Below are 20,314 nucleotides of genomic sequence, written 5' to 3'. Positions count from 1 at the left end.
GTTGCCATTGTCAATAGTAAAATACATAACTTTCTGTAGCTAAATTACGAAATTTCCTGTAGATACAATTAATAAGACTAAGTTTCTCAACCAATATGTCTTTTCTAGGGTTGCAATGGACGAATCTACATCTACTACACCAAAAACAGCGGAAGATGATTAATCTAAAATTATGAAGAAACTATGTTCACACCCAATTTCGTTGGCACAAGCTGTGAATTTTCTTCTTTGTCCAGAGGATACTTCTGATCTGGAAGACCTGCCAAGTGAAGATGAAGACCCATCTGATCCGCAGTATGTTCCTCCTGACGAGGTTTTAGAAGAACTGCTCCAAGCTTAAATAGAAACCAGCCGAAATAAGGCAAACGACTGTGACAGTCAGGATGAGTCTCAAGCTAATGGAGGTGAAGAAATCAGACCACAACAAGCCTCAAGTATTCCCACTTACAAACCAATGACACGATGAGACATTGCTTGGAGGAAAGTAGATTTTATCCCACCAGACACACTGCGGAACGATCAGCTTCGAGTCGACCAAGAAATGAGCGGCAAGACACCATTGGAATATGTCAGGTTGTTTTTCGATAATGAAGTAGTAAGCAACATACGCGATCAGACGAATATATATGCAATTCAGAAAGATGGCAAGCAGTTAGGCGTTTCTTCGACTGACATTGAGCGTTTCCTGGGAGTCCTTGCGTTTACAGGAATAGTGCAAATGCCCTCCTATCGCAGCTACTGGTCAAACGAAACTCGTTACTCCGTGATAGCCGATGCTATGTCACGTGACAGATTTGAACTGATAAAGAAGTATTTGCATTTCAATGACAATGTATCACACAAGCCTCAGGGAGACCCTGGTTATCGACAAGATTTATAAAGTTCGTCCCTTGATAGAGAAGGTTCGAGCCAACTTCATGAAGATACACACGAAAGAACTCCAGGTCATTGATGAGAAAACAGTTCCGACGAAGCAGCGAAGATTGCTGAAGCAGTACAATCCAAAAAACTACATAAGTGGGGATACAGGTTCATCTCCAGAGCAGGAATAAGTGAAATTTGTGTATGATTTAGAAATGTACACTTGTAAGGGATCAGTTGATACAAGTGATTTAGGAGTTGGTGCTGACTTTGTCCTCCGACTTGCGAGGGGAATCCCAAACCACATGAACTACAAGCTCTTTTATGACAACTGGTTTTCGTCACTAGACCTGGCTCAAACCTGAAATGACCAGGGTATACTTACACTGGCTACAGTTAGAGTAAACAGGTTAAAAGGCTGCGCTTTGGAACTAGACAGCAAAATGAAAGCGCAAGGAAGAGGTTCGTATGACTGGCGGGTGGAAACGCAGTCGAATGTTGTAGTGGTGAAGTGGTATGATAATAAGCCGGTTCACTTGATATCAACCTATGCAGCAGTGGATCCTGAAGATACCTGTGAGAGGTGGGATGGCAAGCAACAAGAGCATATAGAAGTGAAGAGACCACACTGCGTGAAGGAATACAATTGCTTTATGGGTGGCGTTGATCTTGCCGATATGCTGATAGAGCTGTACAGAATTGACTTCAAGTCCAGAAACAAGTGGTACATGCGAATTTTCTTTTTCTTGTTTGACCTTTCCATTGTAAATGGGTGGATCCTATATCGCAGGTGTCTTCCTACTGGACAAAAACCTATGAACTTGCTGCAGTTCAAAACGGACGTTGCACGCGCCTTACTGTCTGGCACATCCTCAGCGACATCTAAGAGAGGCAGACCACTCAACAAAGCTCTATCCCAAAAGAAAAGAAAGTATAGTTGCCGCCCACCAGACTCGACGGCCAGGAGCACTTTCCAGCTTGGATAGACAGCAAACAGAGGTGCCGAGCTTGTGTTCAAGCCCACTCCAAGGTGAAGTGTATTAAGTGGCTTTGTGTTTCAAGCCAAACAGAAACTGTTTCCTATCTTACCACTAGCTAGGCGATGTGTGACTATGTGCTGTTACTGCCGGATGTTAATTGTGGGAACCATTCTGTAGTTTCTTCACTTTCATCAATAAATTTTTTTTCTTGACATTTTCGTCGCGGAATGACCTTAAATAAAGCACAGAAACAGGCGCAAAATTTTTTCCTCTCTTTTTTCAATATTCAGGCATCAAAGGGATATATACATATATATATATATATATATATATATATATATATATATATATATATATATATATATATATATATATATATATATATATATATATATATATATATATATATATATATATATACATATCATATATATATATATATATATATATATATATATATATATATATATATATATATATATATATATATATATATATATATATATATATATATATATATATATATATATATATATATATATATATATATATATATATATCTCTCTCTCTCTCTCTCTCTCTCTCTATATATATATATATATATATATATATATATATATATATATATATATATATATATATATATATATATATACATATAAAAAGATATAAACAAAAATATAAAATATAGACATAGACACATAAATATATATAAAATAACAGACAAAACAATACATATAAAGACATATATATATATATATATACAATATATATATATATATATATATATATATATATATATATATTAAAAAGGAAATTATGCTCTTGGTGAAAGACAAAAAAAAAACAAAAAAAAAACAAACAAAAAACAAAAAAAAACAAACAAACACTCGCAGGATCGAAGCAATCACGGAGTCCCAAAATTGGTCGAGAGTCTATTAAGAATAATAATAAACTTCCCACAAAGTCTTTAATACCAACGCTCTAATACCAGCTCTAGTGTTTCAGAAGGCTTCAGAAAAGGTTTTAAAAACAAAGCAGGTTATATAAATCGCCACAATTTGTTTTATATACCCTTGTTTGGTTCGTATGACATTTAGAAGCCCCTTTCCAGCGACAATAATTTTTTTTAAATACATAAGAGGTAACATTAGAGCGATGCTTCTGGTGCATTATTTGCTTTTAATCGTTCTAAAAAATAGTTGAATATTGGAACTTTTGATATGCCGTATTTTAGATTCTTTTAAATAAAAATAAGACCCATAAAAGATTTCAGCTTTTCTACTGTCCTATAAAATTTTATGTTGTGTACATGCCCCCTTTTGAAATCTATGGCTGAATAGACAGGTAACTGCCCACGCAAATAGTTTGATGAGCTCAAATCAATGCCTTACACTGAACAAAATGCAGAGAACAATGCATAGACAGGTGACTGCCCACGCAAATAGTTTGATGAGCTCAAATCAATGCCTTACACTGAACAAAATGCAGAGAACAATGCACTATCAGTGGTTTCATGTTAACAAATTCTAGGTAAAAAAAATTACTGCATGTATCTTGTTACGACCTGGTTCTCCGAGACACATCTCAAAAGAGCAGAAAAGCATACATGTGGTGATTTGTCAGGAGTTTTCGACTTCTGTCCCCGCTTCTAATCTAGACAATTCTTTTTTCCAAAAATAAAACTAGCTGTTAAAAGGGTAACCCTTTGGAATACCATGCCCCCTCCCCTCCATAAAAAGAAACCAAGGATAAGAAAAAACTTCTCAGCATGGAGAAGACATTGGGAAAAGTGTGTAGAAGGAAATGAAGGTGCTATTAACAAGATTATTTGTGTAATGAAGTGATTTTCAGCGAGCTTATTTTCAGAAATAAGTTGGTAGTTTTTGAACAGAGTGCGTAATTTAAAACCAGAAAATATTTCCGCGGATGTTTACCAACTTTCTACAAATATACAAATTATTAACTTTCTTTTTATGGCAAAAAAGATATTCAGCACCTTAATCAATCCTTCTTCAGACATAACATATTCTTTGTCTTATTTACTAATACTGGTCTGCCAATAACAGGTTGAATAACTTGCAAAAATAGTTATCTTGTTTGTCCCTTAAATTGTCTTAATGAGCAGATAGTGAGATACCTCTTATGAAAATCACTAGGCACTATTACAATAAGAAAGGTCATTGGAAAAAAAAATAAAAAAAAAATAGGTGGTACATTACCAGGAAAAGGAAAGATGCAAAATAGAAACGAACTAGCCTGTTTACAACGGTATCGAAAGGATATATAGCTACATCTGAAATAATTCTTCCTGCAATCCATGATCCTAAATCAACAAAGCTTGAGCGAGCTACAGTTAATTCTGATACTTCAACTCCCTAAAAACAAGAGAGATAAAGAAAAAACAGTTAAGATAGTAGAATATAATATATACGAAGTGAAAACGAGGCTTTTAAATCTTCCTATCAGCTTCTGATTTGGGTTTAACCAGAAGCGTGTTTTTATCCACATGGACTCTAGGAGGAAATAGATTTTTTTTTCTCTCCATAGAAAAAATGAGAGGAATAAAAAACGGGAGTATGTGCAGGGTTTAGATTTGACAATGAAAAAGTAAATTTTATACCCATTTGTTTTTTAATAAACTCGAAATTTTCAATCTTAGTGTATCCCACCTCCCCTTGTAATTTCCTAAAAGAATGGCGTATGGTCTAAGAGATGGTTTGGCGATGGTTTAGAATGGCGAATGGACCATATATGAAAAACCAGGATACGAAAAACATATGCTCTGTTTTAATACTACTTATATAAACAATTATTGTCATTGGTTCAATAATATTAGCTCATACAAAAATTTACATTGTATATATTTGACTACAATGTCCTTTTTTAACTTACTAGGGCCATTAATTTATTTATTTTGTAAAAATAACACTAAAATGACAGTTTGATTATTAATATCGGAAAAGGAAAGATTTGAAAGTGACATTGTATTATGGCGATATGAAATTACACGGTATGTTTGTTTTTGTTGTGTCTTTTTTCCCACAATTCTAAACAAAACGATTAAATGCGAAGTATAGAATAGGAGATATGTTATCGTCGTTGAAGAAGATTTCCGATAAAAGTTACCGATAATATTCTAGAAATATCTCGCAGCCTGATTTGTGGAAAAGGCAGGCCTTTCTACGTCTAATAAATTATTTTGGCTCGTAAAAAATTCCAATATGTGATGTAATTAGTAATTATTTAAACAAAATGATAGCTGAACAAACGTTGAAACTTTTAATTTTTCCCCATAACGCAATAGCTGACATTTAAAGGAATTTGTCGCCTTGAATATGTAACTCTTATCACCTTTATCGTATTTAAAAATGTTCCTGAATTCATTGTCAGAAAAAATTCAAAAGCCTGACAGGCTCAAAAAACATTTCTTTGCTCAACATTTTTTCTTTGCTCAACATTTTTATTCTCAATGTCACAAAATACCTTTTAAAATAGAACGAAGTCTTGGATGGAATTTATATCCCATATCACAAAGCTTAGGAGCACACAAGCGTTTTGGCACAAAAATACAAAACCTATAAATAGGGTTTGATGGACCATCAAGCCAAAAAACGATACATACAACCTGTTAAAATATTTAATAGAGTAGCAGGACTATAAGGTTGTATTCATTATAATTATGCCAAGCGTAACAGGCTTCACAAGGGGTATGTAAATCATATGGAGTTCACGACTACATACTCCGAGGATGCTATATGAAAATTAAAATCACTAAATCTTTTCTATTTTCTTTTCGCAGAACGCTTCAAACCTTACAAGATAATAATTAGATGTAGAGGGGCTAAAACCTTGAAATCTCAGCTACAGTAGGTGAAATTGAGCATTTTAGCATCAGGTGTCTCCATTTCATGCATATAACCTTGCTCTGGGTTATTCAAAATGTCTACATCCATTTGTCTGCTAATTCATTTTTTCTATATCTACTTATCCAAAGTCCACGAATGAAACAGGTTTGCGGCACGAAAATCCGTTCTTTGAACACACTCTCGGGACGCAATAAAAATCCCCTCCCCTTGAACAGTTTTGCAAAGTAGTACACTAGAAAGTAAGAAGCAAATAGATTGACCCAATTAACCTGGGAGGTAATTATATAAAACCTACAATCTCTAGAGGTTTCTGGGGGCGTTGAATCATTCGACAGTTTAGGATGAAACAGGAGTGTTGTAAAGGGTGATAACTCCCTTCAGAATAAGGAAGTTCTCTTAGTGTTGAGCTGGACGCACTACCATCATAGTTTCTGTTCCACCCGTTTTCCTTTTCTCGGACTGTCGATAGAAACCAAACATTTTTGATAAAAAGCCCAAAAACAATGTATACATCAGAAGTCAGAAGAGTCGAATTTTTATTTGGATTCCAGATATATAAGTTTTCTTTTAAACTTTAAGTTACCAATGAAACGCGAGAGGTTCAACCTAGGCGATGTTACACCATCAAATTCAACATGTTTTTGAATAATCAAGCAAAAATTTCTTCGCTATATCTAGAAGAATATAAGCTTTCTTATTTTTCAGCTGAAAAATTAGGAGATTACGAACTATACTTCAATTTTTTTTTTTACTTTAGCCCCCCCCCCCTTTCGGAAATTTGCTTATGAATGATCGTATTGATTCAATGGTAAAAACGGAGGTTGATTCAAGCAATATCGTTTAACAATTTAAGAATCCAAAAAGATCACACCTCAATGAACTACGGTTTACCATCTTTTTCCCCCACAGAGAGACAACTATGGCACCAAAATCCTTAAGACCAAAATTATAAGACAACTGTCCGGTTAAGGGTAAACAAAAACTTCATACAAATCTATACCGATTTTTAAGCTAGGCTCCCAAAAGGTAAAATATTTCTTTATTAAGGACGTTATTATGCAGTTTATAATTTATAATAATAATAATAAAATAATAACAATAAAAAACGGAGATGGAAACAATAAAAAAAAAAATGTTTTTTCACATGCAAGTAAAGAACGAGGTTAAAAATCATTCTCGAAGCATTTTGCTAAAAAAAGAAAAAAGAAAAAAAAGAGCTCTGGCGTAAGAGCCGGAGTCTAAGTAGCAGCATCCCTCAACTTTCTCGTAATGTTAGTTTGTTTTCAGCTTTGACGTTACTCTTTACTTTTTTATGAGAAACTGGTTAAAAAACTAATTTCCTCCTTACTCTGAATACAATAAAAAATAGAGGAGTATATTTTAATAAACGGACGTGAACGACAGCTTCACTAAAATACTTTCAATCAACAGATGTTCTTCTTCAAAATGTCTTTAAAGCCAATTTGACATAGGCTAAATAGGCCTATCCTGCTGGTTTATTTAAACTCCACGAAAATGTCAAGTTGTTTCTGATTGGCAGATCACGTTAAGTTAACAAATGATAGACCGTTTTATATTCTTAAGATAAGTAGGATACATTAAGGAATGATGATTTAAAATAACTTTTAAGCTTTGGATAGTAATATAAAGCCATTACCTTGAAACAGGTAAAAACTTACATATCTTGAGTAGGTTTTCAAAGCTAGATTCTTTAGAATCTTTTCAGAAATTCCTGTTGCTATTAACGATATCACATATCGACCAAATTCTGTAATTACAGAGGGGAAGACTAACACCCAAATAGGTAGAAGACGTCCTGAAAGATTGTAAAAACAAACATTAGACATTTCTGTTACTTATTTCTTTTTTCATTATTTCTAAATTATCATTATAGCATTTTCGATAATTAAAAACACAGTTTATTTTTGAACGTCATTGTTCTTATTAGTTTTGCAATGTGCAGGGGACGTAATGACGTAATATTAGCACGATAATTGAAAAAAAAAACAAGCAAAAAAAAACAGACTGCCTAGGTAAAATAGTGCTTTCAAGGAATAAAAAACAAAACAAAAGAAAGATAAGACCATAAAAATACCAAGAGAGAGGGGCAATCACGGTAAAATACCAAAGATCGCAAGGCACACTAAGTACCAAACAACAGCATGAAACACCAAACATCTTCTATTTAAGAAAAAACATACACAGCTACAGCTAACTACATATACAGCTAACTGACTTAGTTCCATATGTTTCTGTGAAAAGAACCCAAAATACATATACAGCTAACTACATATACAGCTAGCTAACTTAGTTCCTTTTGCTTCTGTGAAGAGGATCCAAGAGCTGCAGATACTGATGAAAAATAAAAAGAAAAATCTCACTGACAGAAACTCAGAAATAGTATAAGACTGCTCGGGGGAGAGAAATTGGACAGCTCATGATAGCCCTGACCATAACATTACGGCCAGTGAAAAAAAAAATCCAGCAACAACAGTTCACAATAACCAATCGCCTGGAATAGCACTTGTTTCAAGTAATTGTAGGTGAACAATCAATCAAAGTTGGATCATTTATTTTTGACAGGGGACATATTTATGTGATCAAATTTTCTATCAAATGAAAAATAACTATCCTTGAAGAGTTTAATCATAGGCAGCGCCACAGCGCTGCCTAAGTAAAGAACAATGTGGGCACAATGTATTCTTCCTTCTTCTCCATACCCGGGCACTTTGTATCAAAGGAGTTGTCGTACAAACTTTGAAAAGGGCTCATTCGATTGGAAATTGGAGTGGCTAGTGCCCTTTTTAATAGTCGAAATTGATTAGCCATTTTGTTCCACGCAGTTTAAACTGGAAATTATACCTTTGAGCAAGACACTCCCCCCACAGTGTTCAGAGCAAGGTTTATAAGTTATACCCTGGGGACATATAAGGTTTTTATTGAAATCTTTGTCGTAGAAACTTGAAAAAGGGCTCATTCAATTGTAAATTCAAAGGGCTAGAGCCTTTTTTAACAGTCGAAAGTGATTAGAGGGCAACTAGCCCCCCCCCACCACCCATCATTCCCCCAAACACATCCAATCAAAATTTCGAGATATCCATTTTGTTCAGCGTAGTTGATTTTCACATATAAAATGTTTTTGAGGAGGAAAGTCCCCCCTAAAAATTTCGAGATAGCCATTTTGTTCAGCGTAGTTGATTTCCTGATAGAAATATGTTTTTGAGGAGGACACTCTCCCAGAGTCTTCAGGGCCAGGGTTGTAAGTTATTCCCTCGGGGCATATAAGGTTTTAAAAGAAGGCGTTGTCGTAGAAACTTCAAAAAAAGGCTCGTTCGATTGGAAATTCATAGGGCTAGTGCCCGTTTTAATAGTTAAAAGTGATTGGAGGGAAACTAGCCCCCCCCCCCCACGCCAATCATTCCCCCGAACAAATCCAATCAAAATTTGAGATAGCCATTTTGTTCAGCGTAGTTGATTTCCAAATAGAAAATTATTTTTTTGAGGAAGACACTCCCCCACAGCCCTCAGGGCAAGGGTTGTAAGTTATGCCTTTGGGGCATATAAGGTTTTTATAGAAGGCGTTGGCGTAGAAACTTCAAAAAAGGCTAATTCGATTGGAAATTCAATGGGCTAGTGCCCTTTTTAATAGTCGAAAGTGATTGGAGGGCAAGTAAACCACCTCTCAAGCCCACCTTTTCCCCAAACATATGTGGTAAAGATTTCTAATTTAGTTAATTATGAATTTAGTAAAAATATATTAAGACGCAAATACAAAGTTTAGAAATACCCCTCTTTATTAAGATAAGGAATATACCCTGCCAAGTTTCTGATTAACGGGAAGTTGAGAAATCACCACTTCCTAGCTATTGCAGTGGTTGGTTAAAGGAAGGTGAGGTTGATAAAAATGTATAAAAGATACATTTTATCGGAAGGGGGAGACTAATACTAACTTTATGCCGGACTGACCTCTGGTCCATTGTTTTTAGAAATACCTTGGAATCTTGTCGGATCATTGTAAGTGTCTAAGTATCCTATTACATATTATTGTAGTTTTCCGAGACTTGTGGTCTACTTGGGACAGCCAGTCCCAGTAGAAAATATATATCTAGTATTATTATATGTTAATTGAATAAAAGTATTGCATTATAGCAAACCTATCTACAATCTACTTTTAGTCCCTCGAACATACCCAGTTGGTACGCCTCATTAGTTCAGTCATAGCCTAAGGCACGCTACCAAAGTTTAATTACCTTAGGGCCATAGTGTATCTCCCCTATAAAGGGAGAATAAAGCCATCTACGACAACATTACTTAAATACAATTAGAACAGCATTACCAAAACTGGTGGCAGCGGAGGGATTCGAACCCACGCCTCCGAAGAGACTGGTGAGGGACTGGACTGGAAGAGACCGAAGAGACCAGTCCCCGTAGAAAATATATATCTAGTATTATTATACGTTAATTGAATAAAAGCATTGCATTATAGCCAACCTCTCTACAATCTACTTTTAGTCCCTCGAACATACCCAGTTGGTACGCCTCATTATTTCGGTCATAGCCTAAGGCACACTACCAAAGTTTAATTACCTTAGGGCCCTAGTTAATCTACCCTATAAAGGGAGAATAAAGGCATCTACGACAACATCACTTAAATACAATAAGAACAACATTACCACACATATCCAATCAAAATTTTGAGATATCCATTTTATTCAACGTAGTTTTAAGGTCTGTAAATCAGGTCTTTGAGGATGAAAACCCTGTCACATCCCTCAGGACAAGGGTTATAAGTTATGCCCTGGGGGCATATAAAGTTTTTATAGAATTCGTTTTCGTAGAAAATTCAAAAAGGACTCATTCGATTAGAAATTGAAATGGCTTGTGTCCTTTTTGATAGTCAAAAGTAATTGGAAGGCAACTAAAACCCCTTCCACGCCCACCATTTTCCAAAACACATCCAATCAAAATTTTAAGATAGCCATTTTGTTCCACGCAGTTAAAGTTCAGGAAATTATACCTTTGAGCAGGACACTCCCCCCATATTCTTCAGGGCAAGGGTTATAAGTTATGCCCTGGGGGCATATAAGTTTTTATTGAATTCTTTGTCGTAGAAACTTGAAAAAGGGCTCATTCGATTGGAAATTCAAAGGTCTAGTGTCCTTTTTAATAGTTGAAAGTGATTTGAGGGCAACTAGCCCTCCTGTCTTGCCCACCTTTCCCCCAAACACATCCAATCAAAATTTTTAGATAGCCCTTTCGTTCAGTCTTGTGGATTTCTAGCTAGAAATTATGTTTTGAGGAGGACACTCCCCCACAGCTCTTAGGGCAAGGGTTGTAAGATATGCCCTGGGGGCATATAAGGTTTTTATAGAACGCGTCGTCGTAAAAACTTCAAAAAGGGCTCGTTCTATTGGACATTGAAATGGCTAGTGCCCATTTTAATAGTCGAAAGTGATTGGAAGGCAACTGGCACCCCTTCCATGCCCACCATTTCCCCAAACATATCCAATTAAAACTTTTAGATAGCCATTTTGTTCCACGCAGTTTAAAGTTCAAGAAATTATACCTTTGAGCAGGATACTCCCCCGACAGTCTCCAGAGTAAGGCTTATAAGTTATGGCCTGGGGCATTTAAGGTTTTTTATTGAAATCTTTGTTGTAGAAACTTGAAAAAGTGCTCATTTGATTGGAAATTCAAAGGGCTAGAGCCTTTTTAACAGTCAAAAGTGATTAGAGGGCAACTAGCCCCCCGCCCCCCCACGCCCATAATTCCCCCAAACACATCCAATCAAAATTTTGAGATAGCCATTTTGTTCAACGTAGTTGAAAGTTTTGGAAATTAGGTCTTTAAGGATGGCAATCCATCTCCTCCACAACCCTCAGGGCAAGGGTTGTAAGTTATGCCCTGGGAGCATGTAAACCAGTGACCATGCAACAGTTGTATTACGGCCAAAGTCAATGAGACCTACTAAACCAACCCAGTTCACCTACCGTCCACTTACAGAAGAAGGTATATTTGGCTACAGAGAATGGCTCAACTCAGTATGCTGGTTCCGCCTTTTCGAAAACAAAGACGCAAACAGCATGACTGAACTCCTCTATGAACAAACAATTCGAGAGTATGACCGATTATTCCCTGAAAAGCAAGCTACAATTAGAGCACAGAATAAACCATGGGTTATTCCGACAATGAAAGAAGCAATGGCAGATCGAGACATGCTTTATGAGACAAATCCACACTCTGACGAATATAAACGGAAGAGAAACATAATAGTTAGACTACTAAAGCAAGCTAGACGTCTGTATGGATACCAAATTTGTGCTAAGTTGTCAGCCAGTGACCCAAGAAAGTTCCACACAACTGTACGGAAACTGATGGCACAGTAGAAGTCTAAATCCATCCTGAGGGAACAGTAAAGAGAGAATGTAACCGCAGAAGCACTTAATGCATACTTTTCAAAAATTTGCCACCAATAGCCTCCCCTCAAGACTATACCACAAAATGGTCCAATCGAAACCATTCCTATTATTACAGTTTCCCAGGTCCAAGACAAACTCGAAAACCTAGGAATTAGAAAAGCCTCGTACCCTGGTGAAATTCCTATAAGGCTGATACATGCATGCTCCCCCTACTGGCTACACCATCGGCTATGGTGTATAACCAGTGCCTACTGGAAGGCATTTTCCCAGATAAGTTCAAAAAGGCATTTATCACACCAAATCCAAAAAAAACATCACCAGCCTCACCATCCGATCTCAGGCCAATCTCAAAGACGCCCATCATTTCAAAAGTCTTCGAAGATTTTATTTTACACTGGCTACTAGCAGAAATAGAACGTAAAATCGATCCTATGCAGTTCGGTTTTCGTCAAGGACACAGCGCAACTCACTATCTGGTCAGATTACTTCATGATCTACTAGATCACCTAGAAAATCCTGAGGCCCTTGCTGAAATGATCATTTCTGATTTCGTGAAAGCTTTCGATCTGCTTCATCATGAGACTGTGATCAATGAAGGCCGTGCCCTAGAAGTCTCGCAGTTTCTCTTATGTACCATTGCAAGTTTCCTTTCTGGTCGTCAACAGTGCGTACAAATCGAAAACAGGGAAATATCCAACTTCCAAGACATCACCTGTGGAGCTACCCAAGAAAGCAAGTTAGGTCCCATCTTATTTGTTGTAGTCATCAACCAACTGATGAGGCAACACAAACAGAGGTATAAATTTGCAGATGATCTTTCACTAAGCCTGCTGCACTTCCTGTCACAAACTCCCAATCAGCTCATACCCCTAGTTGCAGAGTTTCAACATCAAGCTGGTCTAGTAAAGCTCCAGATAAGCTTCGAGAAAATCTGTGTAATACATGTCAACTTCCTGAAGAAGAAGAGCATAAATGAGCCTGCACCTCTCCATACATAGAAATCCGTAAACATACTTGGCATTACAGTTAGTGTTGGTCTCACGTGTTGAGATCCAATCATCCCAATAAAAGCACAGTCATCTGTTCTTCTAAAATCTTGATCTCGTATCATAAAGTTTTTGCTAAGCCAGATCCTCCTTCTTTCTTATTCTAAAACATATGTAAGGCCCGTAATGATGCATGGCTGTCCTGTCTGGCACCAGTCGCTTACAAAGAAGCACAGAAATGAACTGGAAAAAATTCACAAGAGAGCCTGCGAAATAAGTTGTGTACCAAATTATAGACACAATGACAACACCTAGAGAAAAATCTATCTCCCCACACTCGATGAAAGGAGGCAAGAACTACTTATAACTTGTGGAGCTGACATCCGGAAGTCATAAAAACACAAAAATATCCTTAATACATTTACTTAATAGACCCACTCGCATAAGAAAAGGTTGGCACCCGTGAAAGAGGGAAAAAACTGTTGGAATGCCTGCCAACCTACTTTACGACATGATATCTAAAATCATTTGTGCCCTACTACTTCAGATGTTATAACAATAGTGTCCTGAAGTAGAGGTGATGGTTCATTACTTGTATTTTTTTGGTGCTGTGTCTTTTTGTGCTTAAATTGATGATACTCATGTTATTGCAGAGTGATAAAGGGAACGAATAAAGATTATAGATTATAGAAAGCGATGTTGTAAAAACATCAAAATGAGCTCATTCAATTAAAAATTGAAAGGGCTAGTGCCCTTTTAATAGTCGAAAGTAATTGAAGGGCAACTAACACCCCTCTTACACCCACCATTTTCCCAAACACATCCAATCAAAATTTTGAGATATCCGTTTTGTTTAACGTATTTGAAAGTTCTGGAAATTAGGTCTTTTAGGATAAAAACCTCATCAGAGCCTTCAGTGCAAGGGTTGTAAGTTATGTCCTGGGTGGATATAAGGTTTACATAGAAAGTTGTTGTAGAAATTTCAAAAAGGCCTCATTTGATTGGAAATTGAAAGTGCCCTTTTTAATAGTGGAAAGTGAGTGGAGAGTGATTAAGCCCCCTCTCACGCCCATCATTTCCCCAAACACGTTCAATCAAAGTTTAGAGATAGCCATTTTGTTCAACATAGTTGAAAGTTCTGGAAATTATGTATTTAAGGATGACAAACCACCCAGAGTCACCAGAGCAAAGGTTGTAAGTTATGCCCTGGGGGCATATAAGGTTTTTAATGATAGAGTTGTCGTAAAAACTTCAAAAGGGACTCATGAAATTGAGAGGTCTAGTGCTCTTTTTAATAGTTGAAAGTGACTGGAGGGTAACTAACCCCCCTCTCACGCCCACCATTCCCCCAAACACATCCAACCAAAATTTTCAGATAGCCATTTTGTTCAACGTAGTAGAAAGTTCTGGAAATTATGGCTTTGAGGATGAGAACCCCAGCCCTCAGGGCGGGGGTTGTAAGTTATCCCCTGGGGGCATATAAGGTTTTTATTGAAAGCGTTGTCGTAGAAACTTCAAAAGGACTCTTGGAAATTGAAAGGGCTAGTGCCTTTTTTAATAGTTGAAAGTAATTGGAGAAAGACTAACCCCTACTCAAAACCCCTATGCCTTCCCAAGGCCTGAACATAATTTGCACTTTACTGAAAAAAATACAAATGAATGTTCATTGTCAGTTTACTGTACATATACCGATATTTAGTAATCAAAATGTTAATATTATTTGATTTATTAAAGTTATAAAAGCAAAAATATTTATATTTTTTTCAGTAAAGTGCAAATTATGTTCTGGCCTTGGGAAGGCATAGGGGTTTTGAGCCCAACTTATGTTAATTTATGCTCGTTTTGAGTTTGACTCGGTTATTTATTGCAATTTCTGTTCGTTTTGAGTTTCATTTATTTATCGATCCTGATTTGTGGTAGTTTCAAGCTCGGTAGATTATTTGATTGTATTTTTGCTCATTTTTTTGTTTAATGGAGTTTTCTACTTTTCTTTGAAAAACTTATTTTGTGGAAAAAGTTTTTTTAATTAATTGTATATAGAATTACATTCAAATGTACGTACTTACAGTTTTAAAAGTCAATTAGAGACTTTAATCTTCTAGCATTGCTTGTTAGAAGATTACATTGCTTATATCTGCATATAATTGAATACTTTTATTTTGTTCCTACTGCGCAGAGCAGGATTAAGATATTCATCCATTTTTGTTCTAATTTTACTGTATTATGTCTTACAAAGGATCAAAGCTGTATGTAATTAAATAAAAAAAACAAGTTTTTTAAACTGAAAGTAAGGAGCGACATTAAAACTTAAAACGAACAGAAATTATTCCGTATATGAAAGGGGCTGTCCCCTCCTCAACGGCTCGCTCTTTGCGCTAAAGCTTTTTATTGTTTTAAAAAATCAAGTTGTAAGGCAGAGTCAAACTTTAGCGTAAAGAGCAAGGCGTTGAGGAGGGGACAGCCCTTTCATATACGGAATAATTTCTGTTCGTTTTAAGTTTTAATGTCGCTCCTTACTTTCAGTTTAAAAAACTTGTTTTTTTATTTAATTTCTGATCGTTTTTTAGTTAATGCAGCTTTTATTTGCATAAAAATTTTACTTTTCTTTTGCTAAATGGATGTCTTTACAAATTAACTTACGTAACTAACTTCTATATTCGTATATTTTTCTTCTGGCAAAAAATACAAAGTTGCAGATTTTTGCAGATATGAGCTTGAAACCTATGTAATAGGGTTTTCTGATACGCTGAATTCTGACGGTGTGATTTTCATTAAAATTCTTTCACTTGTAGGGGATGTTTCCCCCTCTTTAAAAAATCGAGTAAAATTTCTCAGGCCTGTAGCCTTTGATGAGTAATGCTAAACTTAATCAAATTTATATATTTAGGATCAACATTATAAACACATTTTTTTGATACATTTATTGACATCAAAATTCCGTTTTAAAAGTTTCGATTACTATTGAGCCGTATCGCTTGTTTTTTTATTGTTTTTTTTTATTAAGCATATGTTATTACGTATATGAAGGGGTTCACCCCTTAGTCAATACCACGCTCTTTACGTTAAAAGTTAAAAAAAAAATTTGATTAACAAACCCCTGAATCACAAAGGCCGTTTAATTAGAATAGATAGCTCTTTTAAAAGCACTAAAAAAAACTGTAGCGTAAAGAGCGAGGTATTGACTTGGGGGAGAACCCCCTCACATACGTTGTAATTTCTGTTCGTTTTAAGTTCTAATATTCCTTCTTACATTTCAGTTGAAAAAACTTGTTTTTTTTTTGTTTAATTTCTGATCGTCTAATGATCAATTTAATTTCTAATGCTTGGAAATCCGGCGCCCCCTTCATGGAACTGTCTCTTACCCCAAAGAAACATCCTCCACGGAAATATTCTCCAGAGTAACCCCCTCCTCTAGCCCCCCCCCCCAGACAAAATCCTTCCTGAAAATGGTTGTATACTTCCCAATACCCAATAAATACTGCTCGGAAGTCGGGCGCCCCCTTCCTTGCACCGTCCCGGCCCCCCGGAACCCGTCCATCATTAACCGATCCACCACCCTAACCACCGACCCCCCCTTACCTCCCACTCCCAGAAAAAAAACCACCTGAAAACATCTGTATACTTCCCAATAACCAATACTATATGTTAACATTGGGTAAAGTTCATAACTTTTAGCCCTCTGGGAACTTCGGGAGATTAAGTCACCCTAAAAGACATATTTATCATATTTTCGACCATGCTGAACAAAATGGCTATCTCAAAATTTTGATCGGGCGACTTTGGGAAAATAATAAGCGTGGGAGGGGGCCTAGTTGCCCTCCATTTTTTTGGTCACTTAAAAAGGGCACTAGAACTTTTAATTTCCGTTCCAATGAGCCCTCCCACGATATTCTAGGACCACTGGGTCAATACGCTCACCCCTGGGGAAAAAAAAAACAAAAAAAAAAACACAAAAACACGCATCCGTGATCTTTCTTCTGGCAAAAAATGTAAAATTCTACATTTTTGTAGATAGGAGCTTGAAAACTTTACAGTAGGGTTGTCTGATACGCTGAATATGATGGTGTGATTTTCATTAAGGTTCTATAACTTGTAGGGGGTCTTTCTCCCTTATTTCGAAAATCAGCCAAATTTTCTCAGGCGCGTAACTGTTCATGGGTAGCACTAAACTTAATGAAAGTTATATATTTGAAATCAGCATTGAAATCTGATTCTTTTGATATATCTATTGGTATCAAAAACCCGTTTTCTAGAGTTTCGGTTACCATTGAGCCGGGTCGCTCCTTACTTACAGTTCGTTACCACGAACTGTTTGATTGAGCCTCATTATTTTTTTTCCTACTTAGCAACGAAGTTACGTTTAAGCTGTTTATTTACAGTCGTTCTAATTTGCCAGGAAGTCATGAGGTCTTAGAAGGGCATACTTTCATCAGGGGAGTTTTATTCTGACGTTATTGAGGGCTGGAAACATAATCGTTTCACAGAAAGAGCCGAAGAAGAAGGTTCACATTAGCTTGCATCTTGTTCGTTCAAAAAATACCTTTATTCACGAGCAGAAAAAGAGAATACACATAGTTGCACAGCAGCTCCAAATTCATAGTAGGGATAGAAGTGACAGCAAAAGATCTTGGTAAACCTAAAGTCGGGGCTTTCGCTGCTGGATCAGACCTCTATCTAAAATTCGTCTATCGCAGATTAGAGTATTATAGAATAAAGCAGCAAGAGTACTTACTGGAGATGATAAGCGTTCCTCGGTTAGAGCAAGGTATGCTGAACTACGTATTGTTCAAATTTTCGGATTGGTTAAGTTTTATAATGCTCTTTTTATGTTTAAACATCAGAATAAATTGCTACCAATTTGCTTTCAAGATTTTTTTTTATGCCTGTTTCTAGTGTACATTCTTATAGTTTAAGACGTTCGAATGAATTTAGACCACCTAAGCCTGTGACAACTAGGTCAATGTTTTGTATCTGCTATGTTAGCCCTCGTGCTTAGAATAGTGTGCCAGATCAGATCGAGAAGGTGACCGATGTCTCTGAATTTAGAAGTCTGCAGAACATTGTTATAGGATATATGGGGGTGAGTGAGTCTCCGGTCTCTTTTGCCTTTTATTTTACTAAATTTTTTTTTTTGATTTTTGTGTTTGGTTGATGGATTGAGAAGGACAAGGCTAAATATGTTGAATGCTAAGAATTAATGAGTTGATAACGAGTACGGGTGATATAGTCGCTTAGTCGTGATTTTTATATGCTGGGTTTTTTTTTAGTCCTAGTTGGGGTAGTGATCTCCTTTACAAGCTTAGCTTCTAGAATTTGTTATTTTTGATTGATGAATAAACCCTAATTTAACTTCAAAAAAAAAAAAAAAAAATTAAGGGTGCTGGTTGGTAATTTTATAGCTCAGGAACACAGATAAAGTAATTTTGATAATATTATACTGCATACGACGGATAGTTATTTTCAAAAGCCGTTTTACAAGGAAAACATTCGTCAATAATGTAGATGAAAGACAATAGGAATAACATATCGTTGATATACTATCCCCCCTCCCCACTCTAAGAGCAAAATACGTAAAATCATGAGAATGAAATACTTTTTATCAGCTACAAAGTATCTGTTGTTTCTCTTGCCAAGAAAAACTAGAGGAAACAAAATTCCCAGAGCCCCGGTCCTCGGAATAGTCACGCCATTTGGAATGGAGTGGGGTCCGCGATTGCGTACCATAGATTTCGAAAATGCATTGTTTTCGTATCTTCCTTTTAAGAAGAAAAAAAAGAAATACCCCAGTCCTAGATTTTGAAAAATACTTGCTGTATTTTCATTTTCAAAAAAATCATTTATTTTTCTCCGACTAAACTTTTGTGAATTAGTGCCATTGCTTGAAATCAACTTAAAAAAAAGAAGCAAAAGTGTCAGAATTGGAATCCCATTAATTGGATTTCGTAGCTGAACGAAATTAGCAAACTACTGTCCCGGTTTGAGATTTTAAAGAGCAACAGCCCCGGTACCGATAACTCGGTTTTAATGCGAGTTCAAAATGTCTTCCTTAAATGCTCAAAGTTATGAACACATTGAGCAGATAGTTCCAAGCCTCTTGAATAATTTATATCCTTGATAAGAGAATTTAGAATCAACATATATCGTTTCATTTTGTTCTCACAATAAAACATGTTTTTTAACTCGTTTTCTTCAACTCACTGACTTTTAACTAGTTTTTTTTTTTGCATTTTTTGTTTGTTTGTTTGTCACATAAATTTGTGAGCCATTTTTCGATCAATTCCGTTTTTTTAAACTCGTTTTAAAATGAAATAAAAGGCAGAAAATAATTTTTTCTCAAGAATCTACAAATAAGTAAAAGCGGGGGGGGGGGCAAAAAGAATTGGGCTTTACATAACTTGATCTTTTTGACTCGGGTTCCTCAACTCACCAACTTTTTTCATTTACAGATTTATAACTTAGATCAATTTAATATCTATGCTGTGTAAAGACCAATTTTTGCGGCCACCGTTTTCACTTTCTCAAGTAAAATATTATTTTCAACTTTCTAGTACATTTCGAAAAAGAGTTTTATATCTTTTTATTTCTTATTATGGTTTCAATTTTTTCAATTTTCCCTATCTCACCGCCAGGGGATGGATGAAAGGTAAAACGTTTGGCACCAATATCATGTTTACAACCGTCTAATTGTGAAACACTATAAGGGACGTCAGGAAGAGCTCCAGCCTTCAAACACCAGAAACAAAAGATGAAATCAAATTGCATCTTATTTTCAGTTGATGAAATTCCTTTCAATTTCTTTCATTCTACAAGGAAATTCCAAGTCGTTCGGAGACATTTCGAGTACTACAAATTTACTTTTGTCGGAGATAATTTAATCCCCTTTCCTCCGTATATCATTACAAAGATTAGGATGTCAAGGTTACACGTGACTTAAGATAGAATAACGCGTTACGCTTACATAAAATTAATACATTGTTATCTACGTACACAGGTGTGACTCTTAGGGGGGAGGGGGTTTAAATACAAAAAATTGTAATTGTTATCAACTATTCTCGGACTTTCAGGTGAAAGTGATCATTCCGACTAATCACATGGGGGATTGGGGAGAAGGGACTCTTTCATCTTACGTGGAGGTACGGCAAACCTTGTTTTGGGATAAAACATCAGAGTTGAGGAACGACAGCTAAAATTTGCTACTC

The 20,314-nt window shown here is 36.1% G+C and overlaps 1 protein-coding gene across 1 annotated transcript in view; it reads right to left on the bottom strand.

Moving 5' to 3' along the window:
- Positions 1 to 1,971: 1,971 nt before the first annotated feature.
- The window catches only part of LOC148945155 (mitochondrial outer membrane protein SLC25A46-like), a 42,934-nt gene continuing 24,591 nt past the window's right edge, over positions 1,972 to 20,314 (bottom strand). Inside the window, exons 7-9 of the mRNA XM_089098960.1 lie at positions 7,390 to 7,526; positions 4,064 to 4,219; positions 1,972 to 2,073 (exon numbers count right to left, since the gene is read on the bottom strand). Of these exons, the coding sequence (XP_088955086.1) occupies positions 1,972 to 2,073; positions 4,064 to 4,219; positions 7,390 to 7,526 (395 nt within the window). The remainder of the gene's footprint in view (positions 2,074 to 4,063; positions 4,220 to 7,389; positions 7,527 to 20,314) is intronic.

The sequence above is a fragment of the Artemia sp. Qi Xiang Cuo genome, chromosome 13 (assembly GCF_049724085.1).
Source record: "Artemia sp. Qi Xiang Cuo chromosome 13, ASM4972408v1, whole genome shotgun sequence".
NCBI classification, from domain to species: Eukaryota; Metazoa; Arthropoda; class Branchiopoda; order Anostraca; family Artemiidae; genus Artemia; species Artemia sp. Qi Xiang Cuo.
Note: the sequence above shows the minus strand (reverse complement) of the source record. Positions and strands in the feature narration are given on the sequence as shown.